We start from the raw sequence: 23,566 nt of genomic DNA, 5'->3' as shown, positions 1-23,566 counted from the left end.
CTAATTTTTCTCCCTCTCTCCCCAGGCTCATCTCTCCCGCGCCTCCTTGCTGCTCTTCTTCCCAACTGTAGCTGTTGTTTTGTCCTCCGCCGCTCCTTACTTCTCTCCGAACTCCGAACACCGTCTCCGGCCGGAGAAGATTGCGTCAGGACTCGTTCAACGGCAATTCGGCGAGACAACTTCAGATTTGCGTTAGGTGTGTGTATATGTTGATTTACTTCGTTTTGTTTAGCTTAGTATTTTGCTTTTGGCTTAATGTTTCTATTTTCTTAGGATGTTTTTGGTTTTTCAGCTGAGACAAGGTAAATTCTTGAAAAATTATAATTGAAAATGCAGTACCGTAATATTTATGTGGTGTGTCTAAGACATGGAATCTCTTGTAACCATCATAGAAATTATTTATGAAATGCGTTAGAAAAGTGGGATCTCTGATTTGATTCGTAGCGTTTTATTGCTGAAGTGTCTTGGTTGTTATTTCTCAGGAATGTATTGCCAAGAACCATATAAGTAACGCTTTAAACTTCGCAATCTTTCTATTGTTTCTTTGTTACTTTCTCCAAGTCAACAGAATCTTTTAAGATTCACTTCAGTAATATTATTACACATGGAAGTTAGAAACTTTGGCATGAGTTTGATGATGATGGCATCCATAAATGTTCACTTTCAATTATCACAATAAACTAAAACTACCCTTAAACACAAATTTATATCAACCTGGTTCCTTTCTTTTTTTCTAAAAATAGAAGATTTTAAACTACTAATTATTACCACAAATCTTGATTTTTGCTTCAAACAAAAGATTAGGTTGATTAAGAAGCTATCTTTGGAGGCAATTCAAATTTGCCTTATCTGAGCTTCAGTCAGCTGAACTTGCCTGTTGGCCCTGCCATTCTTGACCCCTACCAGCCTTCGTTATTATCTTCAATCACACTCTCATCCATCCAAAAGAGAATATTAAATTAACACCTACCTCCCCTTTTCCCAAACTAACCATGAAAAACAACATATTCTCCTTAGTCAGAGAATGCTTTTTTACTAAAAGAAAATTGTTTGTGATGATACAGTAGTAGCTGTTTAATGGGTGAAAATGTCTACCAATTCTAGAATGTTGTTCTCTTGCTGCAATATTTTCATGTAACTTATTCTCTCTCTTCAATAATTGGTTGTGGTGCCTTTTATCTCTCTTTCATACGGTTTATATGGTTGGAATCTTATCCCAAGTTCTATTTTTTACAATTTGTTGGTCATTGGTATGTAATGTTTTGTTCTGAATTCATCTTTGACATATATTCTGATTATGCAGATGGGACTGACATTTTTATTACTTTAATGTTGGTTTCATGGAGTAAGATTCCTTATGCTGAACTTTGATGGCATGCTAGTGAGCTGCCCAGATTTCATATGGAAGAATTATCTGAACTGCATGATCACAGGGGCAGTAGTTTTCCCTTACCAAAGTTGGGTCCCGATGTTGTTAACACACCAAGAAAAGCTGGAAAAATGCTTGGTGGTAGTTGTGGTGGATTTTCTAAGAGAACAAGCGTTGGTCAAATAGAAGACACTATGATTTCAACTGGAGTTGATGACGTAAAGGATATGAAGGATAAGCCAGGGTGTAATTCTATAAAATGTAACTTATCAGGTTGTACCTTTTCTTCCCTTGTTTGGAAATATCACATTAATTTGATGTAGATTTAAGTCAGTCTAGTTAATTGCCTGATCATTAAGAAGGTTTTTGTCCCCCTAATGTTGCTTAATGGTCAAGTTGCCAGAGCTCATCTGATTCTTTTATGCTTTTGTTCTGTTGCATTTTAGTTTCCGAATATGTGGTTAATTTTTTATAGTTGGAACTTGGAATTATTTTAGTCAAATGTTGGAGATTATGCTGATTGTTTGTTTTCTCTTTTTTGTAAAATACATTCCAGATAAAACACAAGTGCCGAGACAAAAGAACAGCTTTAGTGGCAAGAGAGGTGACAGGAAAAATTTCAAAGTTCCTATGAAGCCGAAATCTGATTCTTTCTCCAAGAAGGGTGGTTTTGCAAGCTTTACTATGGCCTCTGGTGGGAACAACTTCCTTGGTATGTCATTGTTAACATGTATACTTTTTTAATGCTGAGTTTGATACAAGCCTAACCAATTTGTTGGTGATTGGCTGTATGATATCATCTATGCATTTCGTTTAAGTTAGCTACTGGTTGCATGTTTTTGTCTTTTTTGCATCATTCACCTTTGGGAACCGATTTCAGGATTATATGGACTGAAGTCTGATGATATAAATGATATCACCGAACTTGTAGAGGATTTATCATTAAATGAACTCCTTGATGGAAGATATGAGCATCCCATTTTAGGCAGCGAGAAGGATAAGAAAGCAACTAACACAACTGAAAATTTTCTACGTTCTGTTAAAAAGGTGTTCTCCATTCTTCCACTTCGAAGGGCCCAGTCCCACAATGTTGCAGATATACACAGTTCTTCCCACATGAAAATGCCCTCGTGTCCACTGAGCTCTGTTTCTATTTCGGCAAGTAGTGTCAATGGTGATAAAGAAGACACCTGTTCTGTAAACCCATCATCATGCAACAAGGTGAGTTTTTGAGCAAAAATCTATTATATTTGATCCTGAAATCAACCATAAATTAATTAAAGATATCGATACCTGTGATACTTAATAAAACACTTCTGCCCTATTGATAGGAGCCTTTAGTAATTTTCGTCTTCTCGTTATTTATCTCCTCTTTTTGCAACTTTTCTTGATGTCTTGGGTCCATACGGGAATTTTTTTTTGAATTTATGGACACTGACAAGTCATTAACTTTGTACTTTTATCTTGTTCCAATCCCAGGATTCATCTGGCAAGTCTGAAATGCCTGCCAGTCCTTCGGATTTTTCATTGTGTCAGCCCAAAGATATTTTGCAGTGCTTGGCGTTACCTCCACCGAAAGATCTGGACTCTTTACTTCTCGATGCAACCAAGCCTTCAACATCCACAAGGAACAATTCTGATTCTCGTTCAGGCAAGCAAATACTCCGCCGAGCTAGCTTGCCATCATTTCCTTGGTCACATACTCTTAACGGGTGCAGAATCAATCCTGATGCGGTTAAGCTCTTATCAAACAAGAGCATGTGCCAAGGGCGATGGGTAAAAGTACCAAACACTTCCAGTTCACCTGAGACTGCAACAGGTTGTTTTACCAACTTGGAATCACTTGCCTATGATCCAAGCCTGATTCCTTCCTTTCCAAAGTTTGGTAATTCAGAAGGTGAAATAGCATTGCTATCTGGTACTCTTTGTTTATGTGAACAGCGTGCAGCACCTCTTGCAACTTATGTCAAGGCTTTTAATGTTCCACAAGGTAACAATTTATTGAAGGGCAGCTTCCTGATCTGTCCCCGCCTAGAGATATGCTCTGATCTTTTCTGTAGAAGTCTTGGGACCAAAAAAACTCTAGGTCGAAATGTAGGGCATGTGGCATGAGATATTTTTTTACCTTTCTGTTGTTTGAACATAGACAAATTTATTACCATTTGGGTTCTCTGTCTGTCATTTCTCATATGTTGTTTCCTTTTTGGTGATAGTTGGGCACTGTCCAATAATATTGGCTGCAGCTCGAACGTTGTGTGACATTGCGACTAAACCCTTGAGGCAGAACCCAGATGGGATTATAAGGTGGCCAAAGAAGCCTTCACAAAAGGCCATGAAAGCTCGCAAGTCAAAATCAATTGAGAAATCGGATGAAGTATATGCGACGACTTCTTCATTGTTGGGATCTGACAAACTGTTGAGATGCGACACGGAGCAGATAATTCTCTCGAAAAGGCCTAAGCTCTCCGTAGTTGAGAATAAGAAGGATCCCAATCACATAAATGGTGTTAAAAAAGCACAGATGGCTTGGTCTACACCTAAATCAAGTAGATCGCCTGGCAAAACAGTGAGTGATATAAGACATTCCACTGCCAATGTAGTAAAGATGCCATGTACTAATCTTCCGGCAACGGTTTTGGATAAGCCTTGCAACAGTCAACATAAGTTACGGAAGCTAATGTCCGTAGACTGGAAACGGGGGAGAGAGAGGCTCAACTAATCAAGTTATCTTTTCTTTTTTCGATGTAGAAGTTTGCATTCCACAAATATTAGTACTTATCAACCTCTCCATGAGGCTAAATCGGTGTTGATGGTTATATGTATATATATCACGTTGTAGGCTTTGTGCTGTTGCTGAAAAGGGGATAGTTGTAGAATACTGCAGGGGAATTCTTTGCCTTTTATATTATATTGTAGAGCAATTGATGAGGCAATACAAGTTTCAGTTTCTCGCACTTTGGCATTTGAACTTTATTTTCTTAAAGGGTAAACTACAAAAAGTGGTCCCTGAACTTTTAGGATACTTATATTTTGGTCAGTGCATTACATATATTGAACTTTTAATTGGTTTTATTACAGTCGCTGTTTTGAACTGGTTTTTGTAAAAGTTTAGAAGTTTGGTGACCGAAATATATGCGTTCTAAAAGTTTGGGATGTTTTGTAGTTTGCCCTTTCTTAAATTGAGGTTGTATTATTATTTTTTTGAACAATTCATATCTAGGAGAGGGGAATTCTTTTTTGTTCCTAATAAGTATTGAACCGATAGTTTCGATTTATTTGATTTTGACGGTTAATTAAATTTAGTTTTCGATTTTGAACATTTAAATTGAATATGTTTTTAAATAAAAAATTGTGTAAATGTTTAATTAAATGAATCTAATTATGAAATTAAATATTCAAATATAAAAAAATTGGTTGACCCTTTTCCCATATGTAATGGGGTAAGGGGGAGGTATGATAATAGGCTGCCCCCAACGTCAGGTTAAAAGTAGCTTCCGTGGGAGACCTCCAACAGTCAGAAATTATGAATTGCCTCCCGTGGGACTCGATCTCACGACCATAAGGTTAAGAGCCTTGCGCTCTAACCAACTGAGCTGGACGGGCAATTCTAAATATTCAAATATAGAGTAATTCAATTATTTAACTAATTGTATGCTGTTCATTTTAATAATGGCATTTCTTTTATTTCATAAATAGATTTTAAAAAGGAAAAAATCTATTCGGTTTATTAAGTTATTTCGATTTCAATAATAAAATTAGTCCAATTTATATGATTATTGATAATATGAAAATCGAAATAAAATTGAAACCCTAGGAAAACATTTGATCCAGCAGAAGAAGCAGAGCCATTGCAAATCCGGGATCAAATCCTGCCTCAACAATCAACGTAAAAACCTCTACACCAAATGAAACGCCTCCGATCATTGCATCTTTTCTCTTGATCTCAGCCACCACCCTCTTTGTTTGATCAACCACTTTACACGATCGATGCGAATACGACCCTTCGATCATATACGCGTACCCTTTTTCCGACGACCGGCACCAATATACGTATGCGAGCACGTTAGGGTTTCCATGCAAGATGTTGATGCACTTCTTCACGTAGAAAATTGCCTCCTTCGTTGATGTACAATGATCACCTACTTCCCCTCCGTAGACAAGCCATGTATCCAACAGTCTAAGGTTCTGTGTCCATGACACAATGCCGAATTAATCTTCGAATGTGTTTCGAAAAAAATGAAGAGTCGGAATAACATAATGATCGAGTACGTACCTTGCTACGTTGCATTGCCAAGATCGATTTCCCCGAGCCGTCCATAAGAACGAGCTCCCTTGGTCGACCGGTGTAATTATCGACTCGATAAACAACGTCTCCATAAGAATCAATGACGGTGAACCCATTGCAGCTAATCACTAGTGATTTCCTCCACACCGTTAGTGATGTGCATGGATCGCATCGGGTTTTCGACGGTTCGGCCAAGGCTGACCGTACTCGACGATGTTCATCTTCTTGGGACGATCTCGACGAGGATTTCAAAGAAAGAAACATCCTTAACATATCTTATTCTTATTCTTCTTCTTCTTTAACTTAGTTGAGTTCATGGGAACGCATACTTATAGGGTTCAGTGAAGACTACAGCCTACAGTGTTGAAGTTGGTTAAGCTACAACATTTTTTATGTGTTCTTTTTTCCTGCAACTTGTGCAACAGACAAGCTTTTTACCTAACTCACAATGACTCGTTTTCTAGAGGGAACATTGACGGGAAAGACCAAGAAAATGATGGGTTTTTGTTTATTTTAATCTCAAGTTGGTGTAAGATCTTCACTGTTTGTTAGTGTTCGAATTTGTGAGAGTCACGGATTTGTAGGGTTTGGTTGGATTCCCATTGGCTGTGTGGTTTCTGTAGTGTCGACGTCAGATAAATAAAAACAAAGTAGTAAACGGTGAGACCGGTGAGTTGGGTCCTTCTTGGCACATTGTTTTTCCCATCGGATCTTATGTTTTGAATTAGGTGCAGTCCAGCTCGTAATATTATATAGTATGTGTTGTTTTTTACAATAACAGTTCCTAATATTATTATTATTATTATTATTATTAATCAAACAGTTCATAATATTATAATACCATAATAAGGGTCAGTTCAATATTATTTTTGGAAAATATTTTCAAAAATTGCTTTATAATTTTATTTTTAAAAATTAAATTTTAAATTCTTATTTTTGATATTATTATTAGTTTACTATAAAATATTTATTTTGGATATAAAATTATAAATTAAAAATATAAATAATGTTTAAATTTCTTAAATTTATGATATATGAAATAATTATTATAATCGGAAGGATAATGATGAATAAATAGTATGACCAAAAATAAAAATATTAAAATTTATATGAAAAATTTGTAAATGAAAAAACAAATACGAGTATAATAGCAAAATTCGTTATATTGTCAAAATTATAAGAGTAAATTACATGTTTAGTATTTAAATTAATAATTTTAATCTAGTTTAGTATCTAAGCTTTTAATTTTTTTAAAATCATAGTTAAAGTTTAATTTTTGTTTCATTTTAGTACATGCAGTTAAAAACTTTAGTTTTCGTTTCATTTTAATATCTCGTTCAACATTTAGCGACAAGTTTTGAAAAGATTGAAAGTTTAGGTACTAAAACAAGCTGAAACTAATAGTTTAGGTATTAAACGTGTTAAGTTTTTAACGATTAGTTACTAAAATGAAATAAAAACTAAACGTCATATACACTTTTAAAAAGAAATTAAAAATTTAGATATTAAAATTGATAATTTAAGTATTAAATATATAATTTACCCCAATTTGAGGCTGCAAGAACGAGCAATAATGATCGTTTGGATCCATGATACACTGTGTAGTAAAACTAGGAATCATTTCATCATCAGATGTCCAAAGCTAAAAGGTCGTTCACTTCATCATGCATGAAGTGTAAGTGAAAGTGTTGAATTTAAAACATGATAGGTTGGCTATGGGCGGCGGCCGACCACTAGCTTATCTTATCAAACTTTCTGGTTTGGTATTTCCTAATTAATCTGAAGCCAAATTGTTTCTGTCAGAAAGCAAAAAAAAAAAAAAAAAAAAAAAAAAAAATCGCCTCAGTGACCAAAAATGCCTTATAATATACGATTTTAACCAACTTTTTTTGAATTTGCCAAAATGACCAACAAAATCGCAACGCGAAATAAAAATCGCAACGCGATCCCCAGAATCGCAAATCAGTTTCCAAAATCGCAACGCGATTCTTGACAATCACAATGCGATAGTACAAATTCGCATTGCGATTTTCCAGAATCGCAACGCGAATATGAAAATCGCAACGCGAACACATAAATCGCAACGCGTATCCGTAAATCGCAACGTGTATCCGTAAATCGCAACGCGTATCCGTAAATCGCAACGCGTATCCGTAAATCGCAACGCGATTTTTAAAGCGCCATTATAATCGCTACGCGTATTTTATTTTCAAATTACAAAAACGAATATTAAGACAAAATCTCGTAATCGCAACTCATAACCTAAAACCTAAAATCACAACTCAGTCCCATCTCCATCTCTCACTCTCTACGGCGAAATCCGTCCCCATCTCCGAAGATTTCCGTCCCCATCTCCGGCGAAATCCCTCACAACCATTCACGGTCAGAAATCCCTCACAATATTCAGAAATGGAAAATCAACCTCCGAGGGTTAGTTTTTTTAATTATTTTTATTTTGAAATTTTTACATTATTGTAGGTTTTTCATATTGAAACTGATGATAAGTTTACTGGTCATTTCAATAATAGATTAACCATTTCACTTAGATTTCATTTCGCGTTACGATTCTCTCGTTGCGATTTTCATTTCGCGTTGCTATTCTCTCGTTGCGATTTTCAAGTTAGTATTTGTCTTTGTCTTTGTTCTGTCTTTTGGTTGAAGTAATGCAATCCATTCAAGTTTCAATTTGCAGAAGAGTCGCAACGAGATAAATGAAAATCGCAACGTGAAAATGACTATCTGCAACGAGAAAAATGAAAATCGCAACGAGAGAATCGCAACGCGAAATGAAAATCGCAACGAGAGAATCGCAACGCGAAACCAAAATCGCATTGCGATTTTCATTTCGCGTTGCGATTCTCTCGTTGCGATTTTCATTTCGCGTTGCGATTCTCTCGTTGCGATTTTCATTTCTCTCGTTACGACAGTCATTCTCTCGTTGCGATTTTCATTTCAACCAAAAGACAAAACAGTGTTGCAAATTTTAGTTTCAAGAATAAACTACTACTTTTTATGTTTATTGTTTTTGATATATCTTCAGTGTAGTTTTTGGTATATCTAACTTGGTATGTTTATTGTTTTTGTAGAAATTTTTTTCGGCTTCATTGACATTAAGGAATAAAGTTAGCCTAGCCACTACAATTGCTTCGAAGCTTTCACCTGCACAAAGACAATTGTTTGAGGAAACCTGCTTCGGGCCATGGCTGAGAGTACATCATCCGGGTGGAGATGCTAATTTGACCCATTTGTGGCTTCAGACCATGACATCAAATCTACCCGACAGTATACAACGTGGTGAGGAAGAGATATGGTTTCATTTTCCACCAGCGTATACTTGTTTTGGGCGGAAGGAGTTCTGCTTAATCACTGGTCTACGATTCGGACACGATGATGTAGGCCGGTACACTCGTCATATCGCCCGCCCATCATGGTTATCCCGGGTTTTTCCGGATGAGTCAATGGAGAAGCCGAACCTACACGTCGACGACCTGAAGAAATTGTTTAATAAGAAAGTTGGTTTCACTCGGATGGATGACGTCGATGTTGTCCGAGTATGCCTTCTACTACTTGTGTATGCCGGCTTTTTAGGCAGAGAGGCCAGACAACCTATTCCTCGGGAGCTAATAATATTGGTAGAGGACCTGAATGCATGGAATCTGTTTCCATGGGGTTCGTATATATGGAAAGCTACCTGGACTAAGTTGTCTACTGCCTTTGATGACCGCAAAAGTTTGCGTGGCGATGGGTCGAAATACACTTTGTCAGTCTTTGTTTGGGCCTTTAAGGTAAGAATTTCTATATAATGTTTCTAAAATTATAATTAATTATTTAACAATTACTAATTTTGTTATTATATTGTTTGTAGATTTGGATATTCGAGGCTTTCCCCAGCATGCGTACATATGCAATAAAAACGTCAAATGATATTCCCAGGGCTATTTCCTGGAAGAGGAAAAATCTGTTGGATTGGGAAGACTTAATATCATATGCGACAATAAATAATGTAAGTTAACACAAATACTTTCATATAATATATAAACAAGTTATTAATAGTAGACGTTTAACTTTGTTTGAGTTTTTATATTGTTAGGAGGCCAACATTCCATTACAAAGACTGACACCCACGGAGGAAGAGCTTGCCACTGATTGGTGGCAAGCTAGTCAGAGTTTTTTTGATGGCACGGATGATGAGCAGCATCCACTTCCTCCAATTCGAGAGCCATCACCTCACCCAGAGCCATCACCCGATCGACCCGACTATACACCTCTAGAACGAGAGCCATCACCTATCCCGTCACATCATCGAGCCTCTTCTCCACCATCACCTCATGATAGGCGACCGGTAAAGAGGCCACGACATTTATCTCCTTGTTCTCCACCTCCACGGGATGAGTTACGTGATGAGGTCAATGCCTTGCGTGAGGAGATCGGTACTCTACGCGATAACGATGGTGCATGGCGTGTGGAGGTGTCAACTTTACGTGGTGAGGTTGCCGCTCTACGTGAGATGATAGTATCGTTGCAGAATGAGGTTCATACTCTACGCAACGAGGTAAGTTTAAGATTTTCCATATTTAACTTAATGATAAATTTACTCGTAATTTCACTTAGATTAGCCATTTCACTTAGATTGCTTAGTAAATTTATTCGGTTGCTGCCAATTCTGCTAAACTGTGTATTCTTTAACACTGTGAAATAGTATTTGTCTTTGTTTTGTCTTTTGGTTGAAAGTAAATTTGTTCGGTTGCTGCCAATTCTGCTAAACTGTGTATTCTTTAACACTGTGAAATAGTATTTGTCTTTGTTTTGTCTTTTGGTTGAAAGTAAATTTGTTCGGTTGCTGCAAATTCTGCTAAACTGTGTATTCTTTAACACTGTGAAATAGTATTTGTCTTTGTTTTGTCTTTTGGTTGAAAGTAAATTTGTTCGGTTGCTGCCAATTCTGCTAAACTGTGTATTCTTTAACACTGTGAAATAGTATTTGTCTTTGTTTTGTCTTTTGGTTGAAAGTAAATTTGTTCGGTTGCTGCCAATTCTGCTAAACTGTGTATTCTTTAATACTGTGAAATAGTATTTGTCTTTGTTTTGTCTTTTGGTTGAAAGTAAATTTGTTCGGTTGCTGCCAATTCTGCTAAACTAATACCCTGAAGTCAGTATTTGTCTTTGTTTTGTCTATTGGTTGAAGTAATGCAATCCATTCAAGTTTCAATTTGCAGAAGAAGAAATAGTTTACTTTCGCAACACGAAACTTAAAATCGCAACGAGAGAATCGCAACGCGAAATGAAAATCGCAACGACAGAATCGCAACGCGAAACCAAAATCGCAACGACAAAATCGCAACGCGAAACCAAAATCGCATTGCGATTTTCATTTCGCGTTGCGATTCTGTCGTTGCGATTTTCATTTCGCGTTGCGATTTTGTTTCTCGTTGCGATTCTCATTTCGCGTTGCGATTTTAAGTTTCGTGTTGCGAAAGTAAACTATTTCTTCTTCTGTAAATTGAAACTTGAATGGATTGCATTACTTCAACCAATAGACAAAACAAAGACAAATACTAACTTCAGGGTATTAGTTTGAAACATATTTTTCTTTGTTATCTGATGCATTTTGTGAACTATGATAGAATAATGACTTGGGTGAATACAATGCAAGTTTGAAACATATTTGTCTTTGTTTTCACTGTTTAAATATCATGTCTGTTTATTTACTGATTTTTGTATTTAATTATTTAGCGGCCCGATAGAGTGGATGCTTTACATCGGGTTATGCTTGCACGACGGAGTTCACGCATCAGACAGCGTGCACGTGCTATTAAGTCTCCGTACACCCCAATAGTGCAAAGACACCGCAAGAAGAAGCCCGACTCGCCTGTCATCCCTCAAGAGTCCACTCCTATCGTTGAAGAGGCCCCCCCTATCATTCCTCGAGAGTCCCCTCCCACCGTTCAAGAGGCCACTGTCATCATTGAAGAGGTCCCTCCCACCATTCAAGAGCCCGATTCACATGGCGTCATATGTAGGCTTCTTGAGAAACCCTCTGACGTGCCGGACATGATGGATTCAAGTTGGCTCTCGTATGAGTTACCGGCCAGTACCATACCAGTATCTGAAGAGGAGAGGAAACAACTACCAGACACAATTCTGGATAACACCCTTTGGGCTAAGACCGCAGTTGATTTTTATCTACATGAGCGGAGCCAGGGGTGTTTCACTGACATATGCAAGCTCACCGATGATATCTATTTGTTGCTTGATCGGTCTTGGTGGGGCGTATTATTAGGGGTCGAAGACAATGGCTATTTCGATGGGGGGTAAGTCTTATATTTTTCTTATATTTCAATTTGATTAATTTTTTTTTAAATTTATGTAAGTCACTAATATATGTCTTTTTTTGTAAAACAGCATATCGATGCGTGGGTGACACGTCTTCTAATAATAAGAAAACTTAAGAAAAATAAAAATATACGATATACAATTATGCCGACGTCTTTTAACGCCGTTCACTTGAAGAATGCACGAGATGAATCATTTGATTTGGGCAATGGACAAGCTAAACTTTATCCTGCATGGTGGGAGGTCGATAAGGTTAGTATTTATTTTAGATTGAGTTTAAAGGTTTTATGAAATAAGTGCGCAAATGAATGAATTATTACTTATGATTGCAGGTGTTTATCCCTGTTTTGGAACGTAAACATTGGATTCTCGTCGAGCTTCAGCTCCCATCCCTTAATACAATAGTGTATGACAGCATGATAAATTACATATCATTGGCTGATTTAAGAGAGATTATTAAGGGATGGAGCTCTCATTTGGCTAAATTCTTGGATGCGATCAATTATTGGACTCGTTCTGGAAACAAGAAGCCAAAGAAGCTCAATATTATAGTTATTAGAGACGAGACCACGCCACAACAAACGGGAGGAGCCAGAGGAGATTGTGGTCCTCTCGTATGCTTGGCGTTGGAGCGTTTGACGACAGGAAGCACCAAGTATCTACCTCCCACCGATAGAGATAGAGCTGTAGTAGGCTTATGGTTTCGGCATTATATGGCTAAATCGATATATACGAGACGCTGCCTACCTGCATCCGCGTTATAAAAATGTCCATAAACAATTGGTAAGTTTATAGACTTTTGGTTTGAAAATGTTTGGTTAAGTACCTAGAATAGAATAATTTGCTGTTTGTAGGTTTTAGATGTGTAGAAAGTGTTGTTTGAGCAAATGTTTGGTTTCTGCAGGTTAATCTCAGAAGTGAACTGCGTGAAAATGATGTATGGCTGCAAAAGTTGATTCAATAGTTTAATTGATTGTTTTTTGATTGTTTAATTGATTTGTAAAAATTGATTCAATAGTAGATGATTGGAAATAAGAATTATTGCTTATTTTTTGATTGTTTAATTGATTTGTAAAAGATGATTTGTAAAAGTTGATTTGTGTAATTGATGCGAACATAATTCTTATTTGTGCTTGTTTAATTGATTGAAATGTAATGGTTGATTTTGTTGATTTCAATCTGCATTATGTTGAAATGAAAATCGCAATGCGAAATGAAAATCGCAACGAGAGAATCGCAATGCGAAATGAAAATCGCAATGCGGAAATGAAAATCGCAACGAGAGAATCGCAATGCGATTTTCATTTCGCATTGCGATTTTCATTTCCGCATTGCGATTCTCTCGTTGCGATTTTCATTTCGCATTGCGATTATCTCGTTGCGATTTTCATTTTGCATTGCGATTCTCTCGTTGCGATTGTAATTTCCGTGTTGCGATAGTCAAATGCATGCCTAATAAGTGATAACAACTGAATAACAAGAGTTGGTTAAGTCAAAATGGTTGGCCTAAGTCATTAATTCAACTGAAAATGTTAAAAGTTCACACATAAAATCCACATAATACAACATTTGCATTTAAAAATCACCTAAGTTAACAGTCCCAAAAGGTGAAGCCAATTGTGATTGGGATTTTAAAGATGATTGCCTTTTGCTTGACACCATATGAGCTTTGGATTTTGATGAGGATCCATATTTTGGTAGAGGAAAAGATGATTTTGATGGCACTGGTGATCCACATGTCAACCTTGTATGACCACTTTCCTTGCACCGACTACATGTCGATCTCTTCTTCTCTTCACCCTTAGACGGTATACGATCGTGACTTTTTGGTCGGCCAGGTAGCCTTCTGTCCATGGCTGGTGGCAAAACTGTTTGTAAGTCATCTGGTATGTCCCACTCAGAAGGATGTGGAATAGGGTAGACAATCTCGGCATAAGTCTGTCGATAAACTTCTGTAGTGTAGCAATCCATAGCGTATGCGCTTGAATCATCTTGGTTTAAATGAAGAGCAACTTTTATAACATGGTCACACGGATAACCAGATGTTTGCCATTTCATACAACTACACGTCTTTGCATTTAGATCGACTAGCCCATTTAAGTTATTATCCAGTACTTGAAACAAAGTGTTTGAACATGGTTCAACTCTCCATGACGTTGACTTCACAACACGTTTCGTTATCTTTTTTTCAGTCCATGGTGTAACACGATGTTCCAATGTTCCTGTAAATTTAAATAAACAATACTTAGTAAAATATATAAATATGATAAGTTACGAATTCAAGGAAATAATACCTGCATAGTTTCTTTTCTTGTAGTACCACTGTTGAATAGAGGCTCGAAAAAACTCCATTAACATAGTAATGGGTAATTTCCGGGAATGACGACTTAGAGCGTTGATTGATTCTGCACTATTAGACGTCATGAAACCATATCTTGCTCCAAGTTGATGTACTCTTGACCATCTTTCAAACCCGACATCTTCTAGTGTTTGAGCACACTGAGGCAAAACACGTCTAAAACAATTTATATGCTTATTGAAATCCACTTCCCGATAAGCTTTTACAGCCTTCCAGTATGTCCATTTGTGCTTTTTTATACCAGCAGACCTTGATTTTAGATTTCTATACAAATGAACACCACAAAGTCCATGAAAAGCATCTGGGAAACACCTTCTAACAGCGTTGTCAATTGAGTTTGCCCTATCGGATATGATTGTCAGATTGCTAATAGGACCTATGCAATCCCTAAGATGCCCCATAAACCATGTCCATAAATCAGAGGTTTCAGATTTGCCAACCCCGTAAGCTATTAGCAATATCCCATTGTTAGCATCCATGGCTACTGCTAATAAGTTTACTCCAAGGTATCTACCTTTCAAATGTGCTCCGTCAACTATAATAACTGGGCGCATGCAAGTAATAAACGAACGAATCTACAAAATAATATACACAAGAAATATAATCATTTAAATGTGAAATGCATGTAACTAACAAAAATGAAACAACAAAATTATATTGACTTAGGGGCTCTAAATTCAATTTATTTGAAACACGTAGCATTAGAGTTTCATAAGTTAACTTTTGTAAAGACAATTTTAGTTGAAGATTCATGGGTAAAGGCATATATTGTAAAACACCATGAACATTATCCCATGACCCTCCAAAACACAAATCTATCCAAACATGATCAACATTAGATGATTTCATGGTTGTAAATTAATTTACTAAACAGACGAGTTGCGAAACTAAAACCTGTTGCCGGATTGGGAAGGATGTCGTTGGATATAGGAACGGATGTCGCCAGAGAGAGTGATAGATGGAGATGGAATGAGTTGCGATTTAGGGATTTAGTTTATGATTTGCTGCTGTTGCGTAGTTATATACCCAAAATTTCAGTGTTGTGATTTATAGATTCTCGTTGCGATTTACGGATTATCGTTGCGATTTACAGATTCTCGTTGCGATTTACGGATTATCGTTGCGATTTACGGATGCGTGTTGCGATATACGGATACGCATTGCGATTTACGGATACGCGTTGCTATTTACGGATACACGTTGCGGTTTACGGATACGCGTTGCGATTTATGTGTTCGCGTTGCGATTTTCATATTCGCGTTGCGATTCTTGAAAATCGCAATGCGAATTTGTACTATCGCATTGCGATTTTCAAGAATCGCGTTGCGATTTTGGAAACTGATTTGCGATTCTGGGGATCGCGTTGCGATTTTTATTTCGCGTTGCGATTTTGTTGGTCATTTTGGCAAATCCAAAAAAAGTTGGTTAAAATCGTATATTATAAGGCATTTTTGGTCACTGAGGCGATTTTCTCAAAAAAAAAAATCTTTGAATTAAGACCCACCAGAATCAACAAATCTTTGTTTTGTTGAAATAAAAGCGGAGAATCTTTACCGAAAACGATAGGTTTAGTAGGATGAGGTAATTTATATAGGATTAGGGGTTTGAATTTTAGTTATTATGGATAGAGTAAACTGAAATTAAAGAATCGTTCTTACTTTTATAATATTTAATTCGAATTTATTGATTAATTGATCAGATATAGATAATTATACAAAAAATAAAAAATCTTTTATTCGGTTTTAGATTTATCTTTCTGGTGTCAACATTTGTTTATACATCACCATCATCTCTCCATATCATTATCATATCACATTTGTCAGAGATTTTATTCCATATGTGATGTAAAACCATCAATCTAGAAAGGTTGGGTCAAAATTTTACGTGTGACTATTAAATATTATAAAATGATATCTCCTAATTATATGATATTATATTTTAATTGTTTATTATTAAAAGTTATAAAATGGTCATTCGATTATTCAATGTATTATAAACTCGTTATCTATTAGAGATTTATTTTTTGTTATTTTATTAAAAGTTACAAAATGATCATTCGATTATTTTTTATACATCACCATCATCTCTCCATGTCATTATCATATTACCTCTCCCTTAGATTTTATTCCATATGTGATGCAAAACCATCTATCCAGAAAGGTTAGGTCAAATTTTACGGTGTAGTGTGACTATTAAAAGTTATAAAATAACATCTTCTAATTATATGAAATTAAATTTTAAGTTTTTTATTATTAAAAGTTACAAAATAGTCGTTCGATTATTAAATGTATTCTAAACTCTTCATTTTTTATTAAAAATAATTGCTGATAGTTTAAGCTTAATGCTATCTTGTTGATTGAGATATGATAGTCATTTGAGATTATCGGATCATATTATATCTTAGTTAGCATTTTTTAACAGAGAAATACGAGTTTGGGACACAATGAATTATCGGGTGATATTTTGTAACTTTAATAGTTAAGAGACTTAAAAAATAACATATTATAGTCGGATGGTCATTTTGTACCTTTTAATAGTCGAGATACTCAATAAAATAACACCCTATAGCATGTGATTATTTATGTACTTTACTCTAAAATATAGTACTTTTTATTTTAATTCTTCATCAAATAAATTATAGGGTAAAGTATACCAATGGTCCCTCGACTATAAGTTGATACTTTGTTGAGTCCCCCAACTATTAAAAGTTATAAGATGGTCTTCCAACTATAGAACGTTGTTTTGTTTAGTTCTTCGACTATTAAGAGTTACAAAATGATCATCCAACTATTCATTATATTCCAAACTCGTTATTTTTCGTTAAAAAAATTGACGATTATCTAAGCTGAATGTTAATATTTTGACTGTGATATGATAAAACTCAATCCAAGAATCTTAAACGACTACCATATCCCAGTTATCATGTTAACATACAACTCAGACAACGATAAAATTTTTAATGAAAAAAGATGAATTTGGAACGTAATGAGTAGTCAGATGACAATTTTATAACTTTTAATAATTTAGAGACTTAAAAAAGTAACAATCTATAACCGAAGGACTATTTATCAAATAAAAGGATTTACCAAATAACTTTGTCTACTTTGGTTACTATCTAACTCCGTCAAAATCGAACGGCCCGTTAATCCTCGTACCAATGAAAGGCTTTCAATTACAAAGCACACAGATTCAACGGTCCAGATCAAAACATTGATATTAAACGGCCCGGATTAAATCTATTTTGCCACACAAAGGCAGCAGAGCTTAGTGAGCACTTAGCAGTAAAAGCTACGAAGGTTCCATTTTTGCTTTTTCTCGAGCTTTACGTTCGTTCCTTATTATTTTCAATTTCAGATTTCTTCGAAACGAGTAGTCAGGGGTTTTAGGATTCAAAAGAAAATGGCGGAGCACGAAGAGAAGCACGTGGAAACGTTGATGGAGAAGATAGCTGAGAAGATCCATGGCCATGAATCATCATCGTTGGATTCCGACGACGATAAGCCATCGGAACCTTCGTTCAAGGCCAAAGTCTTCCGTCACTTCGGAAGAGAAAAGCCTGTACACCACGTTTCGGTGGAGGCAAACGTATGTTACTAAAACCTCTTCTTTCCATTTATTGACTTCGTTCCATTCGAGTTCCTTTTCTAGATGTATTGGCTGTTTAGACACTTTGTTTCCGTTTTAAGTCGTAGTTAGATCTGTCTCAATGATTTAGGTCGAGCTTCGGATTTTTGCTATGATTGATGTTGTTTGAGCTTAATTATGGCTTTTGATCTGTTATTATATGTTTTAGCATGAACAATGAAGCTAGGCATTCTCTAGTTCATTAAGTGAATTGATGGGGTTACATCTAGTGAAGTTTACTTCTTTTGCTATTTGAGAGCAAAAAAATTATGGGATTATCTTAAATTTTACGCTAATCGTATTAGTATCGATACTTTTAAGTGATTCTCATCCGTAATTATTGTCACTTGCTTCAATTTCCTATCGTGTTATGCATACTCATGTAGTGAAATTGTATGTGTAATAGCCGCCGACATTTTCCCGTGGACGAACAAAAAGGTTTCGGCCGGAGCCCTTGGTGTTGCAACTGTGATTTGGTCATTGTTCGAATTGCTCGAATACAACCTTCTAACTCTAGTGTGTCACTTGTCGATACTTGCTCTTGAATTACTTTTTTTGTGGTCGAATGCTGCTACCTTCATCCACAAGTAAACTGTTGATTTCGTTGTCTGCTTTTGTGGTTATATTTGGATTCAAGTTTCTTTTTGTTCATGCTAATGTAAGCTGTTTTGAATAGGTCTCCACCACGCATCCCCGAGGTTCAAATTCCTAAGGACCCTGTTTTAGAGTTTGCCGAAGCACTTAGGTTTGAGATCAACGGCTTTCATTGTTCTGCGGGGTATAGCATCGGGAAAAGATCTTAAAAAGTTCCTCTCAGTACGTTGTTTACCTGTTTACTAGATTTCTTACAGCATAATTCAATTCTTCATCGAACTTGTAATTAAGATAGTGATGCAATGGTTGCATACATGTTTGCTGTCCTGAGCTCCTGAAGATTTTATTGATATTGTTCTGTTTCCGACAATCATATTGGATTGTCGTTGTGATTTTTCAGGTGATTGCTGGCTTGTGGGTCTTGTCTATTGTGGGAAATTGGTGCAACTTCTTGACACTTTTCTACATCGGTATCGGAGTTGCCTTAAAGTGCTTTGCCCCTATGTGCTCCCCTCCTTTATCTTATATTTAGCATTGTGATTTTCTGATATACTTTGATGTTTTTGCAAAACAGTCTTCGTGCTACTTCACACTGTACCTGTGCTTTATGAGAAATACGAGGACAAGGTCGATCCATTTTCCGAGAAAGCAATGCATGAGATTAAGAAGCAGTATGCAATCTTTGATGCGAAATGCCCGTCCAGCTCAGTTGGTAGAGCACAAGGCTCTTAACCTTGAGGTCATGGGATCGAGTCTCACGGAGGACATTTCATAATTCAGAGGTCTCTCACGGAAGCTGTTCTCAACCTGACATTGGGGCAACCTACTATCATACCTCCTCTTACCCCATTATCCCATTACATATAAGAAAAATGGTCAACTAATTTATTTATGCAGTCTTTGATGCAAAAGTTCTAAGTAGGATTCCAAGGGGAGCATTGAAAGAAAAGAAGGATTCAATTATCCCAATACATCGCTGTTGGTAGGTTCCGACATACATACGGTAGATGTGTTCACAATGCTGAATATGGGATCCTATTTTAAATACGGTAGAAAAGAAGGATTAGTGCATTGTACATTGGGTTCAATCTGCCTGGATTCACTTTGCTTTGAGTTTCCTGAAAGAAATGGTGAAGTGGATAATATATCTTCAATATAACCCACCAGAATTTTAGAACAAACTTTGAACATGAGAGGAGAAGTTCACTGTATCGATTTCATCAGTTATAATTCTCCGGTAGCAATTTCTATCGTTAGGAGATTATTGGTTCTGACGATCACCATCTGCATGCTAAACTACTCAAGTTCTTAATGAGAACAAAAGATTGCAGATGTGAAACTTGAGAGTAGATAATTCTCCAATTAAATGCTGTTGGTGATAACTACTACCTCCCGCTCAAAACGCCTAATGCTGCTTCATCGACGACTAGGGGTTCATTGGTTGCAGCAAGGACAGAAATAATTTTTCTCTCCATCCTCTCCATGGTGATGCCGGTTGATTCAACCAAACCACCTCCGAACCATTTGCTCTGACGTGAAGCCATCCCCGGACCAGAATATTTTAAAACCCAAAGTTCCATTTTTCCTGAATTTTCTTTTCAGAAACCACTTCTGTTCAGACTTGGTATACGCATGTATACCCCGTTCTGTGTTTATATTAGATGGTAACTTTTCAAGCCGATTTAAATGGGTTGAAAGAAGCAACGTTTCCACAGAAATGAGTCATCGGAGAAGGGAGGAAGAGTGGAATGAAAGGAGCGATGTTTCCAACATTATTTTTCTATTTATAAGATTCGAAGCTAAGACCTCGTTAGCACCTAGATATTCAGTGGTCAAGAAAATAGGCATTGACCCTGCATGAGTAAACCTGCAATTCCAAGATGAATATTGCATTTGGCCAAAGTAAAACATATGATCTTCATTCTCTCTGTTGCTTCTTTTACAGTTTCCTCGTAAAATCAAAGACAAACAGAATCGATGAAGGCAATTTCTATTAAGCTATGTTGGATTCAACTTAATGGCCTATCAACATGCTACATTAAGCATGTTATAATTTGGTTGATGGTACTTGTACAAGTTTTCTAGGCATTCAATTTGTATTGCAGCTACAATGAAATAGATCGTCAAGAAGTATACCCCAGAGAATTGACCTGAAACGTGTTTTCCTGCCCCGTACTATTGATCCAAAATAGAGATGATATGAGAAAACAGAGGCGGTGTCATCTCATTAAATCCAAGAACACAAAGCCATTCCAGAGGCTGTGTAGGAGCATAGATGACAATAGATTCCTCGACCGAGCGAAGATGACACCCATCACCATTCCGAGAAAAATAAGTGGCAACATTCTCTGTACATTAAAATGTGCCAGAGCAAAGGCAACTGAACTCACGAGTATGGCGCACCAAACGGGCATGTACTTTGTCAATGAAGGGAGAAGGAAACCACGGAAAACAATTTCCTCCCATACAGGAGCACAAACTGAGACTACTACTGCATATAGTGCCATGGCTACTGGATCCCTCGCTAAAATTGACTGCTCGACACTTGAAAGGGTTGCGGGTGTACAAGGCATAAGGGGCAATAAGCTGAGGTTGAACTGTGATAATCGGTTGACGACTGGAAACATGAGGCATCCTAGCACAACATCAAAAAGCCACTTCCCTCTCAAGTTAAATTTAAACCAATCTGATGGTAGGGGATGAAACCGAGACAGACAGCGGTGGAGTATCGCAATACCGGCAAGGCCTTCAGTTACATCGGTCACGAGGCTGAACAAGGCTTGTCCTCTGAATGTTAAGGATTCCTTGCTGAACCCTGACATGTGAGCAGCAAAAGGAATCATCCAAGACCCGATGAACCAGAATGCAGCTACCCAGAGAAGCATAACCTATGCAAGCAACAAAAATATTATTATGCAACTGATTGACTCGTTTGTAATTCATCCAGAGTTTGAATGAGACTGTCATACAAGATACTGTTGCTCAGTTCAATCCATCTTTATAGTTTCTAGAGGAAATGATTAGATTGGTTCGTGCATGTAATTCATCTAAGTAAAACAATCTGATCATTTCAAGTAATGAAAACTAACAAATCAACCTGCAGAATGGTCTCTGCTGTCCATGGTACGGTCCACCTGCTACCAACAGCCCCCAATCCAGCATCAGCAGCCTGCAAAGAGATTAGCAAACAGGTTGACATATTTGAAAATTCCGCACTACACTCAAATTGTATCCCTTAAAATTATAATCTTATCTACATTAATAATCCATTTGAGTTTCTTAAAAGACAAAAATGAAAAAATAAAATAAAACATCTCGGTCTCAATTTAATCACTTGAAATGAAATAAATGAGAGAAGTAGGATCACCGGCATTGTATGTGTTAAGATATAGTGTCCACAAATGAGCAACATTCAAATTGCCTCTGATGGACGTAAATACAATCCAAGACTAAACTTTAGTTAACAAATTGATTGTTGAGACCAATGAAGAGACTGATTGTAATAGACTCTTGCCGATAACAGGAAACAGGCATACAGATTAAACTGAAAGTACTATCTACTGCACATGCAAATAAATAAACATTAGAGGTTCATTAACCTGAAACAATTAAAGGAAAATATTACCTCCTGGAGTGTTGATTTCCAATCTCTTCTGCCAGCACTAGGCTTCTTGAACTCGGGTTGTACTAATTCTTCGGACAGAAAATGTTCAATATGTTCAGATTTTGGGTTTTCAGGTGAGAACCCCTCATGCCTAAAGCATGAAATTTTCCAGTTCTGAAAATTAAAAAATAAAACCAAACCAAAAACACCTGTGAATTAATAGTAAAGATGGCATAGTTTCAATAATATAACCGCTATAGATGAGATGCTCAGTTGAACTCCAAAACTCAACCAATTAATAAAGCTACTAAAATTTCATATCAAGGCAAAAATAGACCAAAACCAATCAAGTTTCCAGATACATAATTCCTCTTCCTCCATTTTCTCACCAACCAAGCAGAACCTAACTAACTATAATGCAGCTTCAGGGCCAAAAACCAACTTTTAAACAAAGCTTGCATTTAGATTCCAATTTTCTAACTTCTTCCTCCATTTTCTTGTCAGGCAAACATAACCCGTTTCAAAATTCCAACGTGGGATTCTCAAAAACCAAAATTTAACATAAGAAAGAAATTAGCGAAACAGAAAACATAATGCAGATCACAAAAATGCTTATGCATTAATCTAACCTTATTTGAGAGCTTGGGAATAGGTTGAAAGATCCGAGAGCTTTGGTCAAGAGAAAAGGAATGGGGTCGGCTCGGAACCCGAAATTTGAAGAGAGGAGCAAGAACTGGGCGCTGAGAGAGGGAGTGGGAACAGTAGGAACTCAACATGAGGCCCTAATTTCAGTACCTATAATAATTCGCATTAAAAACGCACAATTTTACATGTAATTTGGGAATTGTAAATCAAAATCCCTAATTTGAGATTTTTCGTCTCGATTCGAGTTTGGTAGAGTGGTTTTTTCTGGTACAGAGGATTTCAGGAGTGTTTGGAAACGAGTAATTTATTATTCTAATGTTTCGGGAAACTTCCACACACCTTTCTAAAAAATTTAATTGCGTTCTGTCCAAATATCAATTGGGTAAAGTGTATGAGAGCTCCCTAAATGATGCTTAAATAATGATTTTAACTATTTAACTTTTCAAAGTTATAAAATAGTCATTAAATATATCAAACTACATGATGATTACCATCTATACATAATGATTACCATGACATTTTACGATCATAAAGTTCAAGAAATTTAATGATTATTTTATAATGATTCAATAAATTTAATGAATATCTTGTAACACAATGATAATTTCATTGATAAATTTAATAATTATTTTATAAATTTTAGAAGTTTAATTACTAAAAAGATTATTTTTTTTATTAAACTAAGGTAATTACAAAGTAATATCTATTTTAAATAGTCTCAATTATTTGACAATGAACGCTTAATCACTCTGC

At 36.4% G+C, this 23,566-nt stretch overlaps 3 protein-coding genes and 1 pseudogene across 3 annotated transcripts; 2 read left to right on the top strand and 2 right to left on the bottom strand.

Annotated features, from left to right (window-relative positions):
• Nucleotides 1-25: 25 nt before the first annotated feature.
• Nucleotides 26-4,273, top strand: LOC120132623. Its single transcript, XM_039149353.1, has 6 exons — nucleotides 26-196; nucleotides 1,304-1,642; nucleotides 1,926-2,081; nucleotides 2,250-2,590; nucleotides 2,849-3,359; nucleotides 3,583-4,273. Exons 2-6 carry the CDS (start codon nucleotides 1,402-1,404, stop codon nucleotides 4,086-4,088), a joined length of 1,755 nt encoding a protein of 584 aa, XP_039005284.1. The 5' UTR covers nucleotides 26-196; nucleotides 1,304-1,401; the 3' UTR covers nucleotides 4,089-4,273.
• An 896-nt stretch (nucleotides 4,274-5,169) lies between these two features.
• LOC120132693 (protein LURP-one-related 17-like) lies at nucleotides 5,170-5,918 on the bottom strand. The gene is made up of 2 exons (XM_039149394.1): nucleotides 5,643-5,918; nucleotides 5,170-5,554 (listed from the first exon to the last, which is right to left on the bottom strand). Exons 1-2 carry the CDS (start codon nucleotides 5,916-5,918, stop codon nucleotides 5,180-5,182), a joined length of 651 nt encoding a protein of 216 aa, XP_039005325.1. The 3' UTR covers nucleotides 5,170-5,179.
• An 11,792-nt stretch (nucleotides 5,919-17,710) lies between these two features.
• LOC120132495 lies at nucleotides 17,711-19,316 on the top strand (annotated as a pseudogene).
• A 1,237-nt stretch (nucleotides 19,317-20,553) lies between these two features.
• On the bottom strand, nucleotides 20,554-23,105 carry LOC120132516. The gene is made up of 4 exons (XM_039149252.1): nucleotides 22,798-23,105; nucleotides 22,190-22,342; nucleotides 21,662-21,733; nucleotides 20,554-21,452 (listed from the first exon to the last, which is right to left on the bottom strand). The coding sequence occupies exons 1-4, from the start codon at nucleotides 22,942-22,944 to the stop codon at nucleotides 20,784-20,786; spliced, it is 1,041 nt and encodes a 346-aa protein (XP_039005183.1). The 5' UTR covers nucleotides 22,945-23,105; the 3' UTR covers nucleotides 20,554-20,783.
• Nucleotides 23,106-23,566: the final 461 nt, after the last annotated feature.

The sequence above is a fragment of the Hibiscus syriacus genome, unplaced genomic scaffold (assembly GCF_006381635.1).
Source record: "Hibiscus syriacus cultivar Baekdansim isolate YM2019G1 unplaced genomic scaffold, ASM638163v2 tig00110569_pilon, whole genome shotgun sequence".
NCBI lineage: Eukaryota > Viridiplantae > Streptophyta > Magnoliopsida > Malvales > Malvaceae > Hibiscus > Hibiscus syriacus.
Note: the sequence above shows the minus strand (reverse complement) of the source record. Positions and strands in the feature narration are given on the sequence as shown.

Coding starts and splice junctions, on each gene's coding strand:
- LOC120132693 (XM_039149394.1), bottom strand. CDS start 5,918: ATGTTTCTTTCTTTGAAATCCTCGTCGAGATCGTCCCAAGAAGATGAA. Junction 5,555..5,642: donor TGGCAATGCAACGTAGCAAG/GTACGTACTCGA, acceptor TCATGGACACAG/AACCTTAGACTGTTGGATAC.
- LOC120132516 (XM_039149252.1), bottom strand. CDS start 22,944: ATGTTGAGTTCCTACTGTTCCCACTCCCTCTCTCAGCGCCCAGTTCTT. Junction 22,343..22,797: donor TTCCCAAGCTCTCAAATAAG/GTTAGATTAATG, acceptor TTTAATTTTCAG/AACTGGAAAATTTCATGCTT. Junction 21,453..21,661: donor CAGCAGAGACCATTCTGCAG/GTTGATTTGTTA, acceptor TTGCTTGCATAG/GTTATGCTTCTCTGGGTAGC.
- LOC120132623 (XM_039149353.1), top strand. CDS start 1,402: ATGGAAGAATTATCTGAACTGCATGATCACAGGGGCAGTAGTTTTCCC. Junction 2,591..2,848: donor ACCCATCATCATGCAACAAG/GTGAGTTTTTGA, acceptor TTCCAATCCCAG/GATTCATCTGGCAAGTCTGA. Junction 3,360..3,582: donor GGCTTTTAATGTTCCACAAG/GTAACAATTTAT, acceptor TTTTGGTGATAG/TTGGGCACTGTCCAATAATA.